Raw genomic sequence first — 16,685 nt, forward strand, 5'->3', positions numbered from 1 at the left:
AAAACAAAATTAAATAAAAGATCAAAATCGTGAAAGAAGAGAAAAATGTTTGTAAAGTGAGTTTTGTCATTTCAATCGACTTAGAAAAATAACTCTAGTTTTCTAAAGAAATGAAAGACTTGCCATGATAAGATAGTTCTTGGAATTTTCTAAGAACCAAAAAAAAATTAGAACAAAAATAGTTTGTTTAATTTAAAAAAAACAATCATTTGTTAAGAAAAATGGAACACTAGAGATTAGAGAAGAAGAATAAACCCCGGTAATCAATGGTTATACAGGAGATTATTAAGCGTGATTCAGCTTTCAGGAGTAGCTGATGGGTATCAAGAGACCTAACATAATTCTTTTTTTATTAAAAAATACGTTTAAATGGTAAATAAATTCAAAAGTACTATACTTTCGTTAATATTTTTTTCAACTACAATATTTTGATTAAAAACTCGTAAATTCACGGACCACATGGTCATTCTATAATACCTGCTAAAATTGTGACTAATTTAATATATGAGCCTTCTTCAATTTATGATATTTTTAAAGAATAACAATATCTACGATCTTTTCGCCGTTCAAAAAAAAAAACAATATCTACCATCTAGAATATTACCCTTTTACCCTTTGCCTGTTTATAAAATTTGTTTATAGCAAAAGATTTTTTAAGGCCAGCCCTGAAAATAACACAACGTCACAACGCATGAATATTTTTTGTATCATGCTCTAAAATATATCTGGATTAACTTTTTATAAAACATTTTGATTTGCAGAAAATAACAAAACACATAAACCAATTTTGTATGTTACTCTAAAAATAAAATCCAACTTAAACATCCCAATAAAACATTCTGATACGCACTAAAAGCCACGCGCGGCCACGCAGTCAACAAACATCACCGCCCACTTCTCCTCAACATCGTTTGTATCGATGAAACACTGAAGTTACAAGTAGCAGCGCTGCGCTATTAATACTTCCACCATTTTTCATCATCGCCTCCTCTCCATCGACACCACCATGCAATCTCAAGCTCTTCTCCAATCAACCCAACTTCGGGTCTCCCCTCTCGACCCTCTTCGCCACCATTCATTCCACATCAATGTCAAACCCCTCGCACTCCCAGCCCCACGCAGAGCCACCATCGTAATGTCCGCCTCCGCACCTAAACGCGAAACAGACCCCAAAAAACGTGTAGTCATTACAGGTATGGGTCTCGTATCCGTATTCGGAAACGACGTTGACACCTACTACGAGAAATTGTTAGCCGGGGAGAGCGGAATCGGGTTGATTGACAGGTTCGACGCATCCAAGTTTCCGACCCGATTCGGTGGTCAGATTCGTGGGTTTACATCCGATGGGTATATCGACGGTAAAAACGATCGGAGACTCGACGATTGCCTCCGTTATTGCATTGTTGCTGGTAAAAAAGCTCTTGAAGATGCTGGTCTTGGTGGCGATAAACTCTCTAAGGTTCGTTAATCGTAACCCATTCCCGATTTATTCTCCCAAATCTGGTAAAGTTGTTTGTTTAATTGAAGTTTCCTTTTCTCTTTTTTTTTTTTTGAATTTGAATTACTGTTTATGCAGATTGATAAAGAGCGTGCTGGTGTCCTGGTTGGAACAGGAATGGGAGGTCTTACTGTGTTTTCCGATGGAGTCAAGGCTCTAATCGAAAAAGGTCCCAGAAAAATCACTCCGTTTTTCATTCCTTATGCGATTACAAACATGGGTTCAGCGTTGCTTGCTATTGATATCGGATTCATGGGACCAAATTACTCGATTTCAACTGCATGTGCTACTTCAAATTACTGCTTTTATGCTGCTGCAAATCATATTCGTAGAGGTGAGGCTGATATGATGATTGCTGGTGGAACCGAAGCTGCCATTATTCCTATTGGTTTGGGTGGTTTTGTGGCTTGTAGAGCTCTCTCTCAGAGAAATGATGATCCACAAACGGCCTCTAGGCCATGGGATAAAGATAGAGATGGTTTTGTCATGGGTGAAGGTGCTGGTGTTCTGGTATGTTAAATGCAAGAAATAGCAATGTAGTTTCATTTATCTATTTTCTTCTATAATATAAAAAGCAAGGTAGATGGATTTTTTTTTAAATAAGATAAAAAAAATTGAAATGGTGTTGTAGGTGATGGAGAGCTTGGAACATGCAATGAAAAGGGGTGCACCCATACTTGCTGAATATTTAGGAGGAGCTGTAAATTGTGATGCTTATCATATGACTGATCCACGATCTGATGGGCTTGGTGTTTCTTCTTGCATTAAGAGTTGTCTTGAAGATGCTGGTGTGTCAGCAGAGGAGGTTTGTTTAATTGTTTCTTTTTGTTTTTCATTTGGACGAAATTGTCTTTTACTTAATGACTGACTTAATCTGGTAAATAATATATTTAGGTTAACTACATCAACGCACATGCAACTTCGACATTGGTTGGTGATTTGGCTGAGGTAAATGCTGTAAAGAAGGTATTCAAAAGCACGGATGGGATCAAAATGAACTCGACCAAGGTGAATTACCTATTTTGTCCTTTGCAAAATTTTCACATGTCCATATTGACATCATTGATTGGATATTTGGATCTTTTTTTTTTCTATTGTTTCAGTCTATGATTGGACACTGCTTAGGTGCAGCCGGAGGTCTAGAAGCCATTGCTAGCATTAAAGCCATTCAAACCTCGTGGCTTCATCCTACCATTAATCAATTTGTACGTTTTAATTTTGTATATTTTAACTCTTGTTTTATTTTTCTATCTTTTTATGATTTCGTAACATGGCATGTTATTTATCTTTTGTGATATTGTAGAACCCAGAGCCTGCAGTTGAATTTGACACAGTTGCAAATATAAAGCAACAACATGAAATCAACGTTGGTGAGTTTCTTGTGGTTTATGCACCTTTTTTTTTTGTCATGATTTGTGGTGAGTTATGAGTTGACTAATTCAAACTAATATTATTATTATTATTCTGTGCAGCAATTTCAAATTCGTTTGGATTTGGTGGACATAACTCTGTTGTGGCGTTCTCTGCATTTAAACCTTGAATTTATGAAAGAACAATCTAGACGTGAGATTTTGAGTCAACAACATTTGGAGGCTAGCATTGAGTAATAAAAGTTGAGACAGTTTGTAGTGGCTTTTGGAAATTATGTAATTTGGTTTTTGTTTTTGAAAAATGCATTTTGTTTACTCATCTTATATGGACATGGATTATATATTTTAATACTAAATGAAGAGGGCCAAATGAAGAGGGCCTAATAGTGCCTATCATTGCTTAAACGATGAGTTAAGAAGAATGAAAGCTTTGGTATCGAGATAAAACTTTGTTCAATTCTTATGAAGAGAATAATTAAAAGATCCAAAATTAAGTCAACAAAGCATTTAAATTTTGGCACCCTAATTTGAACACCGTAGATACTTTAAACAAATTGAAAGTATATATTATGCTCACTGAGAGTTATGTCATTAATTAGTGTAACGATTTCAAGTTTATTTCGTCTTATAGAGGTTTTACCAGTAAATATGTGTTAAATAGTTTATTTCGTCTTAAAGAGTTATGTCATAATTTGTTTCGATTCATTGCAAACATATGATATCCATCTTGCTTTTCTAGAATACATTTAGTTGTTTATATTATAATAGTTTGGGTATTTCATACAAATCTGAGCCTAATATGAAGAATACCTTCTATTGAAAATCAGATATAGACAAATGTTCTGTTTGTTCATAGATGGTTATTTTGCAGAATTATTATTTCAATATAAAAACATGTTTATTAAAATAAAATCTAATTTATTATAAAGGTTTTTCACCAATCAAAGAGAGTAATCAAGATAAAGAGAGTCGAAGCATAATTTAAGAAAAATAAAGTCTCGATCTGTAACAAAATGTAATTCTCAAAGCAACAACACCAATCTCCATTTAAGAAAACCAAATATCCAAGATTAAGAGTAGAAACTAACATATAATTCCAAATGAAAAACAAAATGCGATGAGAAGGGTTGTGGTCACTCAGACAAACAGATTAGGCCTTGAAGCTTTGTAAGTGGTCTTCAGTTTTCTAGTTGGAGGTCTAACCTTCTTGAACACCAATGGGAACTTGATCTTGGAGTTATGGAATTGTTTGGTGGATTCTCTCTTGCAAAGCTTAGCAGGAATGGTAGCTGTCTTGATCACCTGAATGCAATGATGACGCACCCTGTGGCGAGAAGCCATCTCAGTGTACATCTGCTCAACTCCCCCATTAAGGGTTGTGTCCCTGTACTCCTTGTACATGTTATGGTATCCAGTTCTCGATTGATACCTCAACCAGATACCATAGTTCTTAATAGTCGTTGGGTTTTTCTCAAAAATCTGTACATGTAGAACAAATATTATGTAATGAAGTATATGATTTCAGCACAAAACCAATAAAAAAAATAGAGTATTAGTATTACCTCATTAATGGCAAGCATCTGACCATTGCTCTTCTTCACCTTCTTTAGTTTCCTGAGGAAGTACCTGATTTCCAACACCATACAATGATTATCGATCCATGTAATAAACAATCAAAATACAAAAGTATGTGTGTATAACATGTAATTCATTGGATCGAGAGCAAAAAAGGTGAAATGAGATTATCGATGTGTACCAGAACTTGCTCTTAGCACGGACTTCGTTGGTAGCCCAAAGCTTCATACGATAGATCTTCGGATGTTCATCTGTCTCCGTCGGTAGGGCTCTGCCTACAACCTGAAACTGATGGAACTGCAACGAAGACAACGGAATAAACAATCAAATGTCAGCATTCCATAACTCTGCTATACAAAATTGCAATCTAGAAAAGAAAACACCGTAGTTTGTTCAAGCGATAACAGGTAAAACTAAAAATTGAGATTAGGTTTAATCTGGAGAAATCAATTTAAGAGATAAACATGAAGAATACTAACTTTGTAACTCATTTTCCGAAGCTCGAGCTGCTCTCTCGATCGATCCTTGCACAATTTCTGTGCGTGTTGCGTTAGAGGCGCTGAAGAGTGAAGGAGATGAATCTAGGGTTTATATTTTATTAAATATACGAGCTTAGAAGTTAGAACTTACAAGGCTATGCTATCGTGGGCCGGCCCATTTCAGAAAATAGAAAAACAACATAAAAGTGTTTATAAAAGATATTAATTTTGTATTTATACTTTTGTTATAGTTATAGTTAGTTATGTTGGGAATAAACCTTAAATTAACGTAATCACCTATTCAGAATGTTCAATTTAATATCCTTGACTTAGGGTTCTAGCTTCAATCATTTATATATATATATATATATAGAGGTTCATTTGAGACCACTTATATTTTATGAGACATGGGGACCAAATCTTAACCTTTGATCAAAACTGATCTTGTGGCTCATAAAAAAACGTGATTAACCCTAATTAATCTAATTGATTAGTTAACGAGGGGTAGATTAGTCACTAGGTTAAATTTTAGATGATCAGATCTGATTCAATGTTAGCGTTATCTTCATGTCATCAAGAAATCACCGGCTTCGATTCTTCTACCAAGATATTCGCTGGATCAACATGCATTGTTCTTCAATTCACTCCGATCAATCTTCTATCTCCTTAAATCTTTTATTCTTTCAACCGATAATCAATTTGATTTGGACATTGATCGAACAATGCTAAATAATAGTTATTAAAGTTGCGATTTTTGTGCTTTTTGAGTTCATGTTCTTCATTCTTCTACATCTGCAATTGATAATCTGAGTGATTGAAGTTTATTTTCATCTATCGACACCAATAATTCATTACAAGATTGTTATCGATTTTAGCTCTGTGATCATCGATTTCATCCAAGGTAGAGGTTCAAGTGTTCAATCGATTTCTACTTATCTTCATCTTCAACAATTGCTAACGATCTTTCAAACTGTGATTTTTACTCTACATCACGATTTCATCAATTGATCAAGGTTTGAGTTTTCTTCTCTGTGTTTTCATTGCTTTCATTGTTACTTGCATATAACATGTTCAATTGTTAACCTTGTAACATGAACTGATTGACTCATCAAGCTACTAGTCATTTCTCCAATTAATATATATATATATATATAATTCATGATTTCAGCAATCAAACATCATATTGATTGATTGAAATCAATTATTGTTCTTGAGAAAATTCTCTTAAACTATACATGCATTCTACCTGTTTGATGAAATTTCTGAATGAATAAAGATTCTGATGTATCACCCCCTCCTTTCTATAAATAAAGTCCTCTTTAAGAATGAGTATACTTTCAAAATATGAGTTAGTATTGGAGTAAAATAATTCAATATTGACTAATCTTATTAAATTTACCTTAGTTTTGTTAAAGTATGTCATTTTCTTTAAACACAGATGGTTAGAGATGTATTTTACCACACTTTTTTTCAATATGCTCTTGTTAACCTGTAGGAAATGGGTTGTACTAAAAAAATATTAGATGCTATTAAATAAATTATTGTTCTTCTAAAGCTAGTATATGTTAACAATGAGTTATTTTATGATTAATTTCATAAGAATGTATATTGTTTTGATTATATCCATTGGATACATACCATCAGTGATATGTTATTACATGATGTGATTCTCTACTAGTGTATATTATTCTGATTAGACTAACTTAATTCTATCATTGAAATGTTATGAATATAATTTTGTAAATCTTAATCCATCTGAAGTTTGAATCACTTGTAAAAACATTGTATTTATTTTAATTCATATCTATTCTGAAATGTTCATTCATTTTTGTTGCAGAGAAATTTAGTTAATGAAGCTCAGCTTGAAAGGAACTTGAATGTTTCAAATTAGAAGTTCTTACGACATATGTTGAGATTAAAGAACATGTAATATCTTAGTGAAAGGTTGAGGTTAGTCACAGTCCTCCTTGTCAGTTGCATGTTAAGTAAAAGATGCATTGACTAGTTTTGCATGAAGTAGAACAGGTTCAGGTTAGTCATAATCCTCCTTGTCATGTAATTTTTTACTCTATTCATTAAAACCTGACTGAACTATAATGTTGACATTATACCATGTGTTAAATATATCTTATAGTATTAACCATAACTAGAATATTATGCTACAAACTAGAACATTACACCACGAAGTAGAATTTATGACTTTGTTTCAATAATAATTGACATCGTTAGTGTGTTTAATGTTATACATTTCTTTTATCTGGTTTTCTATAGAAACCAACTCTTTAATACAATGAAATGGTTTTTTTATTTCAAACAAAAAAAGATTTAAGATGTTTTTTTAGCATAAATTTGTTTAAATATATATAGCACTACATATTTTCATAATTAGAACAATACTATGTTTAGTGTTTTATGTTAAGTATTGGTGATTCATATATTCTCCATCATGAGGAAAATCAATCGGAAACCCAATGTAATTTTGTTACCAATATCAATTATTCAGTTATTCTTATAGAATATTGATCATAAATTTATTAATTCTAATTATCAACATCGTGTTGCTGATTAGTTCATGTTACCGCATATTTTCTTATAGAATATTGAACATACATTTATGATTAAAGTCATATGAATGCACATTATTTTTATTATATGTTAATGTGGTGGTATATTGTTTTTTGTAGTTCTAAGTGAAAAGGTTGCAGCGCAATATGGCTCTTGCAAACAAATCATTTGACCTCATGGTTATTTCTTTTGGATACCAGAAGTTGAAAGGAACTTGAATGTTTGAAGCTAGACTTTTTCAACTATAAGTATTGAGATTAATGGATATGTAATAGATTTTATATGTCACAAACATGTAATAGATTTTTTATGGTTTTTGGTGCATTGTTATTTGACTATAACTTGATAAGACTTTTTGAGATTCATATTCATCCTTTTGTCTAACAAGGTAACCAGATGATGAAGATTTATGATACTATCTTGAAATGTTGTTCTCAAATTATCAATGGTTTTCTAATCATTGAGATTCTTTGTTTTAGTTTCATTGACTTTTGGCTTTTGATTTTTCCATTTATTCAATTCATGTACATAAACAAAATTAATATAGATACTCAAGATTCAACAATATTATGAAAAATATGTCTTTATAAACAACGCATTAATAATTAAACTAACAACATTCTTGTAACGTTAACTCTTAATTCTATAATATTACATATTCTAAAATTATAATATGACACATAGTTTTAGAATATGACACATAATTCTAGAATATGACACATTACCTCAGTATTAATAAAGTGATATCACAATACTTTCCAAAGAGGTTCAGAACAAATTGTTTCCAAAGAAAAGAAAAATGTATAAAATCATATATTACATATTATTTAACAAAATGTTCGAATACATAACACAAATTGAATATCAACATTTATAGATCTTATATACTAAAATTACAACTATATTGTCATATATACTTGTTTCGTATTCTATTGATCCGTCTTCGGTCGGTTGACGATCTATCAGACGAGATACCGTGAACTAAGACTTTTTTCCTTATCTATTTTTGATGGTAAACATTGTTGTACATTCTTTCCTTTAGGACAAAAACTCATTTTGCCTTAAATTTGGTAATTTCTTCATTTCCCTGCATCAAAAAATAAAACATGCTTTTGTTAAAACAATAAAACTATGATATAAAGAAGAAATTTATTCTCAAACAAAAAATTATGTTCCAAACCTATTATAAAATAAAATGTAATGATACAATATTTCTAAAATCCTAAAAATTTAAAAGAATGAAAAATCATTTAACAAGCAATTTACAATTAAGGAATTGCATGTTGTTATTTCCAGGTACAATCACAATATGATAAAATACTTCACAAAAATTTCAAAACATGTTATTTCCAAAAAAATGTAAAGTCTAAAATCATATATTACACAATAGTTAACAAAAAGGTTGAAAGCAGCTTGTTTCCAACAAAATCAGAATGTTTAAAATTAGATTACGACAGACAATTTTAGAATATTTCACATAAGTTGATACTATATCAAATATTATCATAATATTACACATTACTTCACTAGAAGGTTCAAAGAAAATAGTTTCTAACAAAATATTAATGTCTAGAATACTTTATCTATACTTGGTTTGTTTATTAATACTGAATTTATCCGTCGAGCCTTACAATTATCTTTTCGTTAAGCCTTTGGCTATACCTAAATCGTTCCTGGTTTCTAATAAGATCAAAATGTCTAGAATATTTATACATAAATACCTATATCACAATATTTTTACGACAAAATGTCTCGAAAATTTAGTAAATAGTATCATAATCTTACAAAACCAGAATACATAATGCCTAGATTTTTCTAATAATACTTATCAACATGATACTATTGTGTTAAAGTTTGTACCTTTTCCTTGAAGTTGGTGTTCTAATGACATGCTAGATTTAAAAGTTAAATCCTTCTTCTTTGTTGTCTTTTTTTTTCTTTTAATTTCTTCATTATTTTAGTTTTATATGCATCAATAAATTATTGTTAATGTAAATAATTCCATAATATTAAGAATATAGATTCATATTAAAAGTTACAATTGCACGTCAATGAAAAATAAAACAAACCAATATACTATGTTGTTAAATCAATTAAAACTAAAGTAAAATATCTGAATACTTACGTAAATTGATTACTTATGTCAAACGTTATTAATACTCTAAGAGTAATTAGGATTATAGACCAAAATAGAATATCAGAATACTAGTGTTGTTATAAACCTGGACACATATTGAAACTTAACATTGTATAACATCAATGATATCCAATTAGTCTTGTTCTAAATTTTGTTCTAGAATATCTAATACATAATTTGATGCTATTCTTCAACAATTATATATAAATGTTTGGTTTAAACTTTTCTGGAATACTAACTCTAATTTCAAGGAATCAAAATAATAACTTTAAAATTTAATGAAATGATGCATAATTAGTTAGATTATCATAACAATTTTGTTGATTTTGAGTTTTCATAAGAACTCAAAATCTCTAATTAGAACACTTTTAAGTTACCTGTAGAGTTCAAATCTAAATGTAAATCTCTCAGGATTTATATTCTAGATGTAAATCTCTTTACAATTTCATATATTCTACATAAATATTCTATAAATATTTATAAGCATAAAAATTGAATATATAACAAGTAATATACAATGTTGTTAAATCAATCATATCTGAAAACAAACAAACTTAACTTAATCACAAACATCAAATATTAGTAAAATTTACAACTTTACAACATACAAGAGATTTCATTAGCTACCAAATCAAAAAAATAAAACCAATAGTCAATGGATTTATAGGATTCAGAATCATATAACAATGTCTAGAATACTATATCAATCCCTATTTTACTAATTTAGCACTAGATCATGTCATTAACATATTAACATCTTAAATTAAAATTACAGTTCATCAATAAACAAATTGAAGACTATTAAGAAATTAAAAAAAGATAAAACCTAATTTATCAATTACTGAAACCTAAAATACCTACAATAGTTTTAACTTCTTCATGTTTTTGGATCTTTTAATTTATCAACATCAAACATTCTCCTAATAACGTATAAAGAGTTGTTCTTTGAATAATACATAAAGTTATGATAAAAGAAAATGTAAAATATTAGAATATTCTATATATATACATTAACTTTACATAATAAAGTCATTGGTGTATGAATTGGTTTTACTTATCAAAGTAAGCAGTAACATCTAGTTAATCAATAAAATAACATCTGAAATCAAATAATGAAGTAACACCTAGCTTAACAAATAAAAATACCAAGAATATTAAGTTATCAAAGACTATTTTACTAATATTTTTACTAGATCATCTAACTAATCAAACAAAGTAACATTTGAATGAAATTAAGAAGTACAATATGAATTATCAAACCAGAATACTCAGAATATAAAGTTATCCAACAATATTTCACTAAATTTTTACTAGATAATCTAATTACTCAAACAAAATAACATTTAAAATCAATTTAAGAAGTAAGTTATGTCTTATCAAATTAAATTCATATAGAGATAAATTCGATGATTGTAACACATTAACTCAAAATCACACACTAAGATAAAATTGTGAAGAGATTATAGTATTATACATTACCTAGAATAACTCTAGATGCAAAATCTAAATCCAATTATCCAGAATAAGCCATTTGCTGGAATAACAAACTTTAATTTCTTTTATTTAGGAATGGTTGATGATCCAAAACTTGATATGGTTTCAGAATCAGAATCACAAGGTTGAAAATCCAAATGAGAATGAATCATAAATTGTGTTAAATCAAAATGCCTAGAATAGTTATGTATTAGACCTTATTTCAATGTATGTGTACTGCATTATCTAATAAATCAACAAAATAACATAAGAACTTAAATTTTACTAATCATAATACTTAGAATATTACATATTTTAAATTAGAATATGATATATAGTTTTAGAATATATGCCATTACTTCATTATTTTGACTAAAAACTATTCTATAATCAGAACACAGAGTTTTATAGAATATTTTATAGATGGATACATTAACTCAAAATTATACAGAGAGACAAATTTGCCGTTTATATCATAGTAACTCAAAATCACACGCGAAGATAAAACCATGAAGAGATTAGAGTATTATATGTCACCTAGAATAACTTTAGATGCAAAATTTGAATCTGATTGTGTATAATAAGCCATTTGCTGGAATAACAAGCGTTAGCTTCTTTTATTTAGGAATGGTTGATGATCTGAAACTTGATATGGTTTCAGAATCAAAATCACAATGTTGAAAATCCGAATGATAAGGAATTAGAAATTATGTTACATCATTTTGCCTATAATATTAATGTATTAAATCTTATTTCCATGTATGTACTGCATTATCTAATTAATCAACAAAATAACATTAGAACTCAAATTGTACTAATAATAATACTTAGAATATTACATATTTTAAATCAGAATATGACATAGAATTTCAGAATATATGACATTGCTTCATTATTAATCAAGAACTATCACAATACTTCACAAAAAGGTTCAAAGAAAAGTTGTTTCAAACAAAAGAAGAATTTCTAAAATCAGATATTACACATCATTTAACAAAAAAGTTCAAATCAAGTTGTTTCCAACAAAATCATAATGTCTAAAGCCATAATATGACACATAATTTCAGAATATTTCACATTAATTCATAGTAAAAGGTTTAAAGAAAGTAGTTTCTAACAAAATAACATCTAAAATCAACATAGGAAGCAAGACCTCACTTATCAAATCAAAATATGTATAATATCAAGTTAGCTAGCACAAATTTACTTGTCTTTCACCAGATCATCTAATTAATCAAACAAAATAACTTCTAAAATCAAATTATATTTAAAATACCTGCAATCTGAAATGTGCGATTTGGTTCAATCTTCTCCCCAAAATATGATTCATTTGAACCATCGATAATCTATGATGAATGTGCGAATTCTGATGTTCTTCACTGCTAAAACTTGAATAAAAGGCTAGGGTTTTTCAATCCTATGGTTTTGTCGATGCTAGGGGTTTTTTGAATACTGGTCCATTCGTTTTCTTGATGATGATGGCGATTATTAGGGGATTTGGTTGAAAATCTATTGGATGAAGATTGACGAATGATTTTGATCGAGAAGAATTTGAAGGGGGAGAAGTATATGAATGAACTCAAAGAAATTAGGGAGAAGAACGATGTGAACGCTGAAGTGATCAGATCTAATCTATTGATGCTCGAGCGATTTCACAATCAAAATCAAAATGAAAGGATGATAAAACCAGAGCTTTCAAATCCGAATATGAAAGAAACAGAAGATATTGATGATTGAAAATGAATCAAACGAGTTTTAGTGTTTGTCTCGAGGGTTTTTAGGGTTTTATGAATCAAAATGAAGAAGATTTAGAAGAATACCGAGTGTTTTTGCGATCTGAATGAAATAGAATGTAAATTTCCATTACTGCCCCTCCATGCCTTATTCTAATCCCAAAGTTCCATTTAATTACAAAAATACCACCGCCTACTTGTGGTTCCTTGTGGTTTAATATGATTAAATTCCAACCTTTGATTATTCAAGATGAGTGGTCAAGATTTGGTCCCCTTGTCTCACAAAATACTATTGTCTCATATGAACCTAACCCTATATATATATATATATATATATATATATATATATATATATATATATATATATATATATAATCTCCAAGTGTGTAAAAACTTAGGTCGTAGGGAGTGGGCTCGACATCACGTAGGTGAACTCGGTGCACATCGCGTCTCGTCTTCGGAAGGTGCAACTCAGCATGGGTAGTCAGCAGCTTATAACCCTAGCTTATAACCGAGTTCAATATCCTCCGACAACCAATCATCAAACGACTATATTTTTATTTATTTATTTTCAATTTTAAAACCCTATAGATCACCCCTAAACACCATTTCATACCACTTTAAAATTTACTTATTTCTTATCTCTAAAAATGTATTCGTCGTCATCTTCTGGAATTTTTGAGGCCGTGTTAGAAACGACTATGGAGGTTGTTCAATCCGTTGAAGTAAACATAGAAGAATTGCATCAGAATGTCAAAAATGTAATGTGGATTAAAAAAAGATACATACAAGAAATCGTGAAGCTACTCACCAACGCCTCATGCATAATTATTTGATGAGCATGTGATTTTTCAAGACTACTTTTTTGACAGCGATTATGTATGCAAAAACATGTGTTTCATTGTATAGTCAACAACAGCACGGAAGCATGTTCATATTTTCAACAACGCACAGATGTTAGATGTACAATAGGTTTTACTCACTTACAAAAACGCACAGCTACACTTCGTCAACTAGCATATGTCACTTCCCCCTTATGCAGTAGATGAGAATCTTAGGATGTTCGTACGTGCTGCACGAGAAAGCATTCACAATTTTTACAACTATGTCATGAGATTGTATGATACATGATATTTATGTAAACCTACTTATAGTCATGCCCAACAATTATATGATCATCACACAAATGTGGATGGCTTCCCAATAATGTTAGGGAACCTAGATTGCCTCCACTGGGAATTGGGCAATTGTATGAATGCATATCAAGGTCAACACATCCAAGTTGATCATGGTTACCCAACCATCATACTTAAAGTTCTGGCATTACAATATTTGTGGATATGGCATACCTTCTATGGTTCTACAGGTTCCATGAATGACATAAATGTCCTTAACATGTCTTGTCTTAATGATAAAAAGAAGTTGAAGTTTAAGAAAGATCAAGAAAAGGCGATGACAGATTTTGAACAAACGTTTGGTTCTCTTAAAAACGTTGACATATACTAAAATACCATGCAATGTTTGTTGATGAGAAGAAAATGAGTGAGGTGATGCATACTTATATCATATTGCATACTATGATTCTCGAAGATTAATGAAATACAATACGTGAGTATAACCAAAACAAGATTGTTCCGCGGACACAAACAATTGAGGTTGGAAACGGATATTAGTTGGAAAGAAGAGAAATAATTCATAATGTTGAGATCAATTGAAATATCATCACAATGAATATACATGAGACATAACACAATCATCACCAAACATTACATATCACAACTGGTATTGTTCACATCAAGTACATTGTCTTAGGTTACATAATTCCAAAATATTAATAGTACGATGAGTGACATTACACAAAATAAATCCACACACTTGAAGGTTCTTCTGCTTAACGGTTACCTGAGAATACAAGTTATTTTGAAAACGGTCAACATATATAATGTTGGTGAGTTCATAAGCATGTTTGATTGAAAAGTTTTGTATGGTTCGTAAAACACCAAAAATCCGATATTTTATGTAAAGTAGTTTGAAGGTAATGTATCAAAATCAAGTATTAATGCATGTGTGTTTGCTGCTTTTGGAATGTATCAATAACAACAATGTAATCCAGATAAAAACCCTGTATTTTCTTATGTAAGTAGAAGGTAATGTATAAATGTATTTCTCCCAGAAAATCCGATATTTTCTGCTTATAAAAGTATCGTAATCATAAAATTTCCAAGATCGAGTATCGTTGTATGTATGTTTTTAGTATCGTCTAGATTTGTATGAATATACCGAAATCTTTGATGAAGTTAGTCTCTAAGTGAGCCGTTACAACCATGCTTGATATTGACTAATTCACCTGTCTTGGCGTTTTCAGGCGCCGGTTTTGATGTAGGTAAGGTTTGTCGCCCTAGACTGGCCTAGTCTAGCTGTAGCGAACAGCTAAGGCGTGGGGGTCACCCTGTATAGATCTATACACAAACTCCCGCTCTCCCTCCAGGAAACTCTGGTTATAACTACAGGCTACGATTGTACACTCAAAAGTGCCAACCGACAAGTCTCACTAGATCCTTAACTTTTCACGATTGTTATGTGTTTCACCATGTTTAATGTTTACGTGAATGTTGTATGTTTTCAAATCCAAAGGTATGTATATGAATGTATGAAGTTCAATAATTCTGTAGAGGAATAGCTAAGATCCACTAAGCATGTGATTTTTAGTCCAAGCCCAATTAGCATGTAAATGGACCACTAAGGCCCAATTAATATGTAAAAGGGTAATTTAGGCCCAATAGGCATGAAAATGGAACACTAAGGCCCAATAAACATGTGATCCATAGTTCAGACCCAAATTAACATGTAAATGGGCCGCAGGGCCCAATAAACACGTCATGGAAAATATTAGGCCCAATATAGACTTAAATGGGCCCTTAAGGCCCATTGGCCATGTAACGAGAGTATTAGGCCCAATAAAAATTGTTATCGATGTATTTCGTCCATTCGTTATTATTTCGTTGTTTGTTTTAGCTCGAGGTTTAGCTAGACAATAAAAATATCTAATTTTTGTAACAGGGACACTTTTGGCCCACTAGACCGAAAATATACATTTTAGTCACATATTTGGAAAATTTGACACTTTAGATCCCTTAAGACTAAAAGTCTTCAATTTATGGGCTTACCTCAAATATATTGACCATTTGTGGCCCATTTTGGTTAAAGTTTTACTTTCGGCCCCAAAATTCATAATTATTTACAATTTCGGCCCAACCAAATATAATTTAACATTTTTGACCCAAATACATCTAAATGAATCTTTTTGGCACAAATATGTAAATTTTGCTGTTTTCGACCCATTTCTACAAAAATTACATTTTCAGCCCATTTTTCATAAAAATGACAATTTCGGCCCAATTTAAAATAATATTTTTGGTCCAATTTCTACTAGAGTGTCATCTTTAGCCCCTAATTCCGCATATTTACATTTTTAGCTCAATTTTGTATCAAATGACAATTTTATCCATAAAAATCAAGATTTTTACATTTTAGGCCCAAGGGAACCGTAATGGCCCATATTATGGCCCATTATGCGAAAATTTTACTTTTAGTCCCCTTTAAAGTCATAAATATCATAAAGACCCATTTTTAAAAGAAAATGACTCTTGTGACCCTTATAAAAACCGTAAGTGGTAAAAGTTATCCCAACCTTTTGTTTACTTGTCAAAAATGATCCTTATACAAGATTTTTGTTTTGTTTTTCACATCTTAAGCATGTATAAAACCTTTATATTTGTAGTATGTTGACTAGTATGTTTTAGTTTATGATTCACACCCATTTTTGTTAGAGATTTCGAGATATGTCAAGCTTTT

The 16,685-nt window shown here is 30.7% G+C and overlaps 2 protein-coding genes across 2 annotated transcripts; one reads left to right on the plus strand and one right to left on the minus strand.

Annotated features, from left to right (window-relative positions):
• The first annotated feature begins 890 nt into the window (after nucleotides 1–890).
• LOC145104252 (3-oxoacyl-[acyl-carrier-protein] synthase I, chloroplastic-like) lies at nucleotides 891–3,273 on the plus strand. Its single transcript, XM_079041520.1, has 7 exons — nucleotides 891–1,459; nucleotides 1,577–2,008; nucleotides 2,130–2,303; nucleotides 2,393–2,506; nucleotides 2,602–2,703; nucleotides 2,802–2,868; nucleotides 2,971–3,273. Exons 1-7 carry the CDS (start codon nucleotides 1,007–1,009, stop codon nucleotides 3,036–3,038), a joined length of 1,410 nt encoding a protein of 469 aa, XP_078897646.1. The 5' UTR covers nucleotides 891–1,006; the 3' UTR covers nucleotides 3,039–3,273.
• Nucleotides 3,274–3,887: 614 nt separating this feature from the next.
• On the minus strand, nucleotides 3,888–5,035 carry LOC145104254 (large ribosomal subunit protein eL20x-like). Its single transcript, XM_079041521.1, has 4 exons — nucleotides 4,923–5,035; nucleotides 4,625–4,740; nucleotides 4,431–4,494; nucleotides 3,888–4,347 (listed from the first exon to the last, which is right to left on the minus strand). Exons 1-4 carry the CDS (start codon nucleotides 4,932–4,934, stop codon nucleotides 4,006–4,008), a joined length of 534 nt encoding a protein of 177 aa, XP_078897647.1. The 5' UTR covers nucleotides 4,935–5,035; the 3' UTR covers nucleotides 3,888–4,005.
• Nucleotides 5,036–16,685: the final 11,650 nt, after the last annotated feature.

Source organism: Lactuca virosa, chromosome 4 (genome assembly GCF_052849685.1).
Source record: "Lactuca virosa cultivar CGN04683 chromosome 4, Lactuca_virosa_CGN04683_v6, whole genome shotgun sequence".
Taxonomy (NCBI): domain Eukaryota; kingdom Viridiplantae; phylum Streptophyta; class Magnoliopsida; order Asterales; family Asteraceae; genus Lactuca; species Lactuca virosa.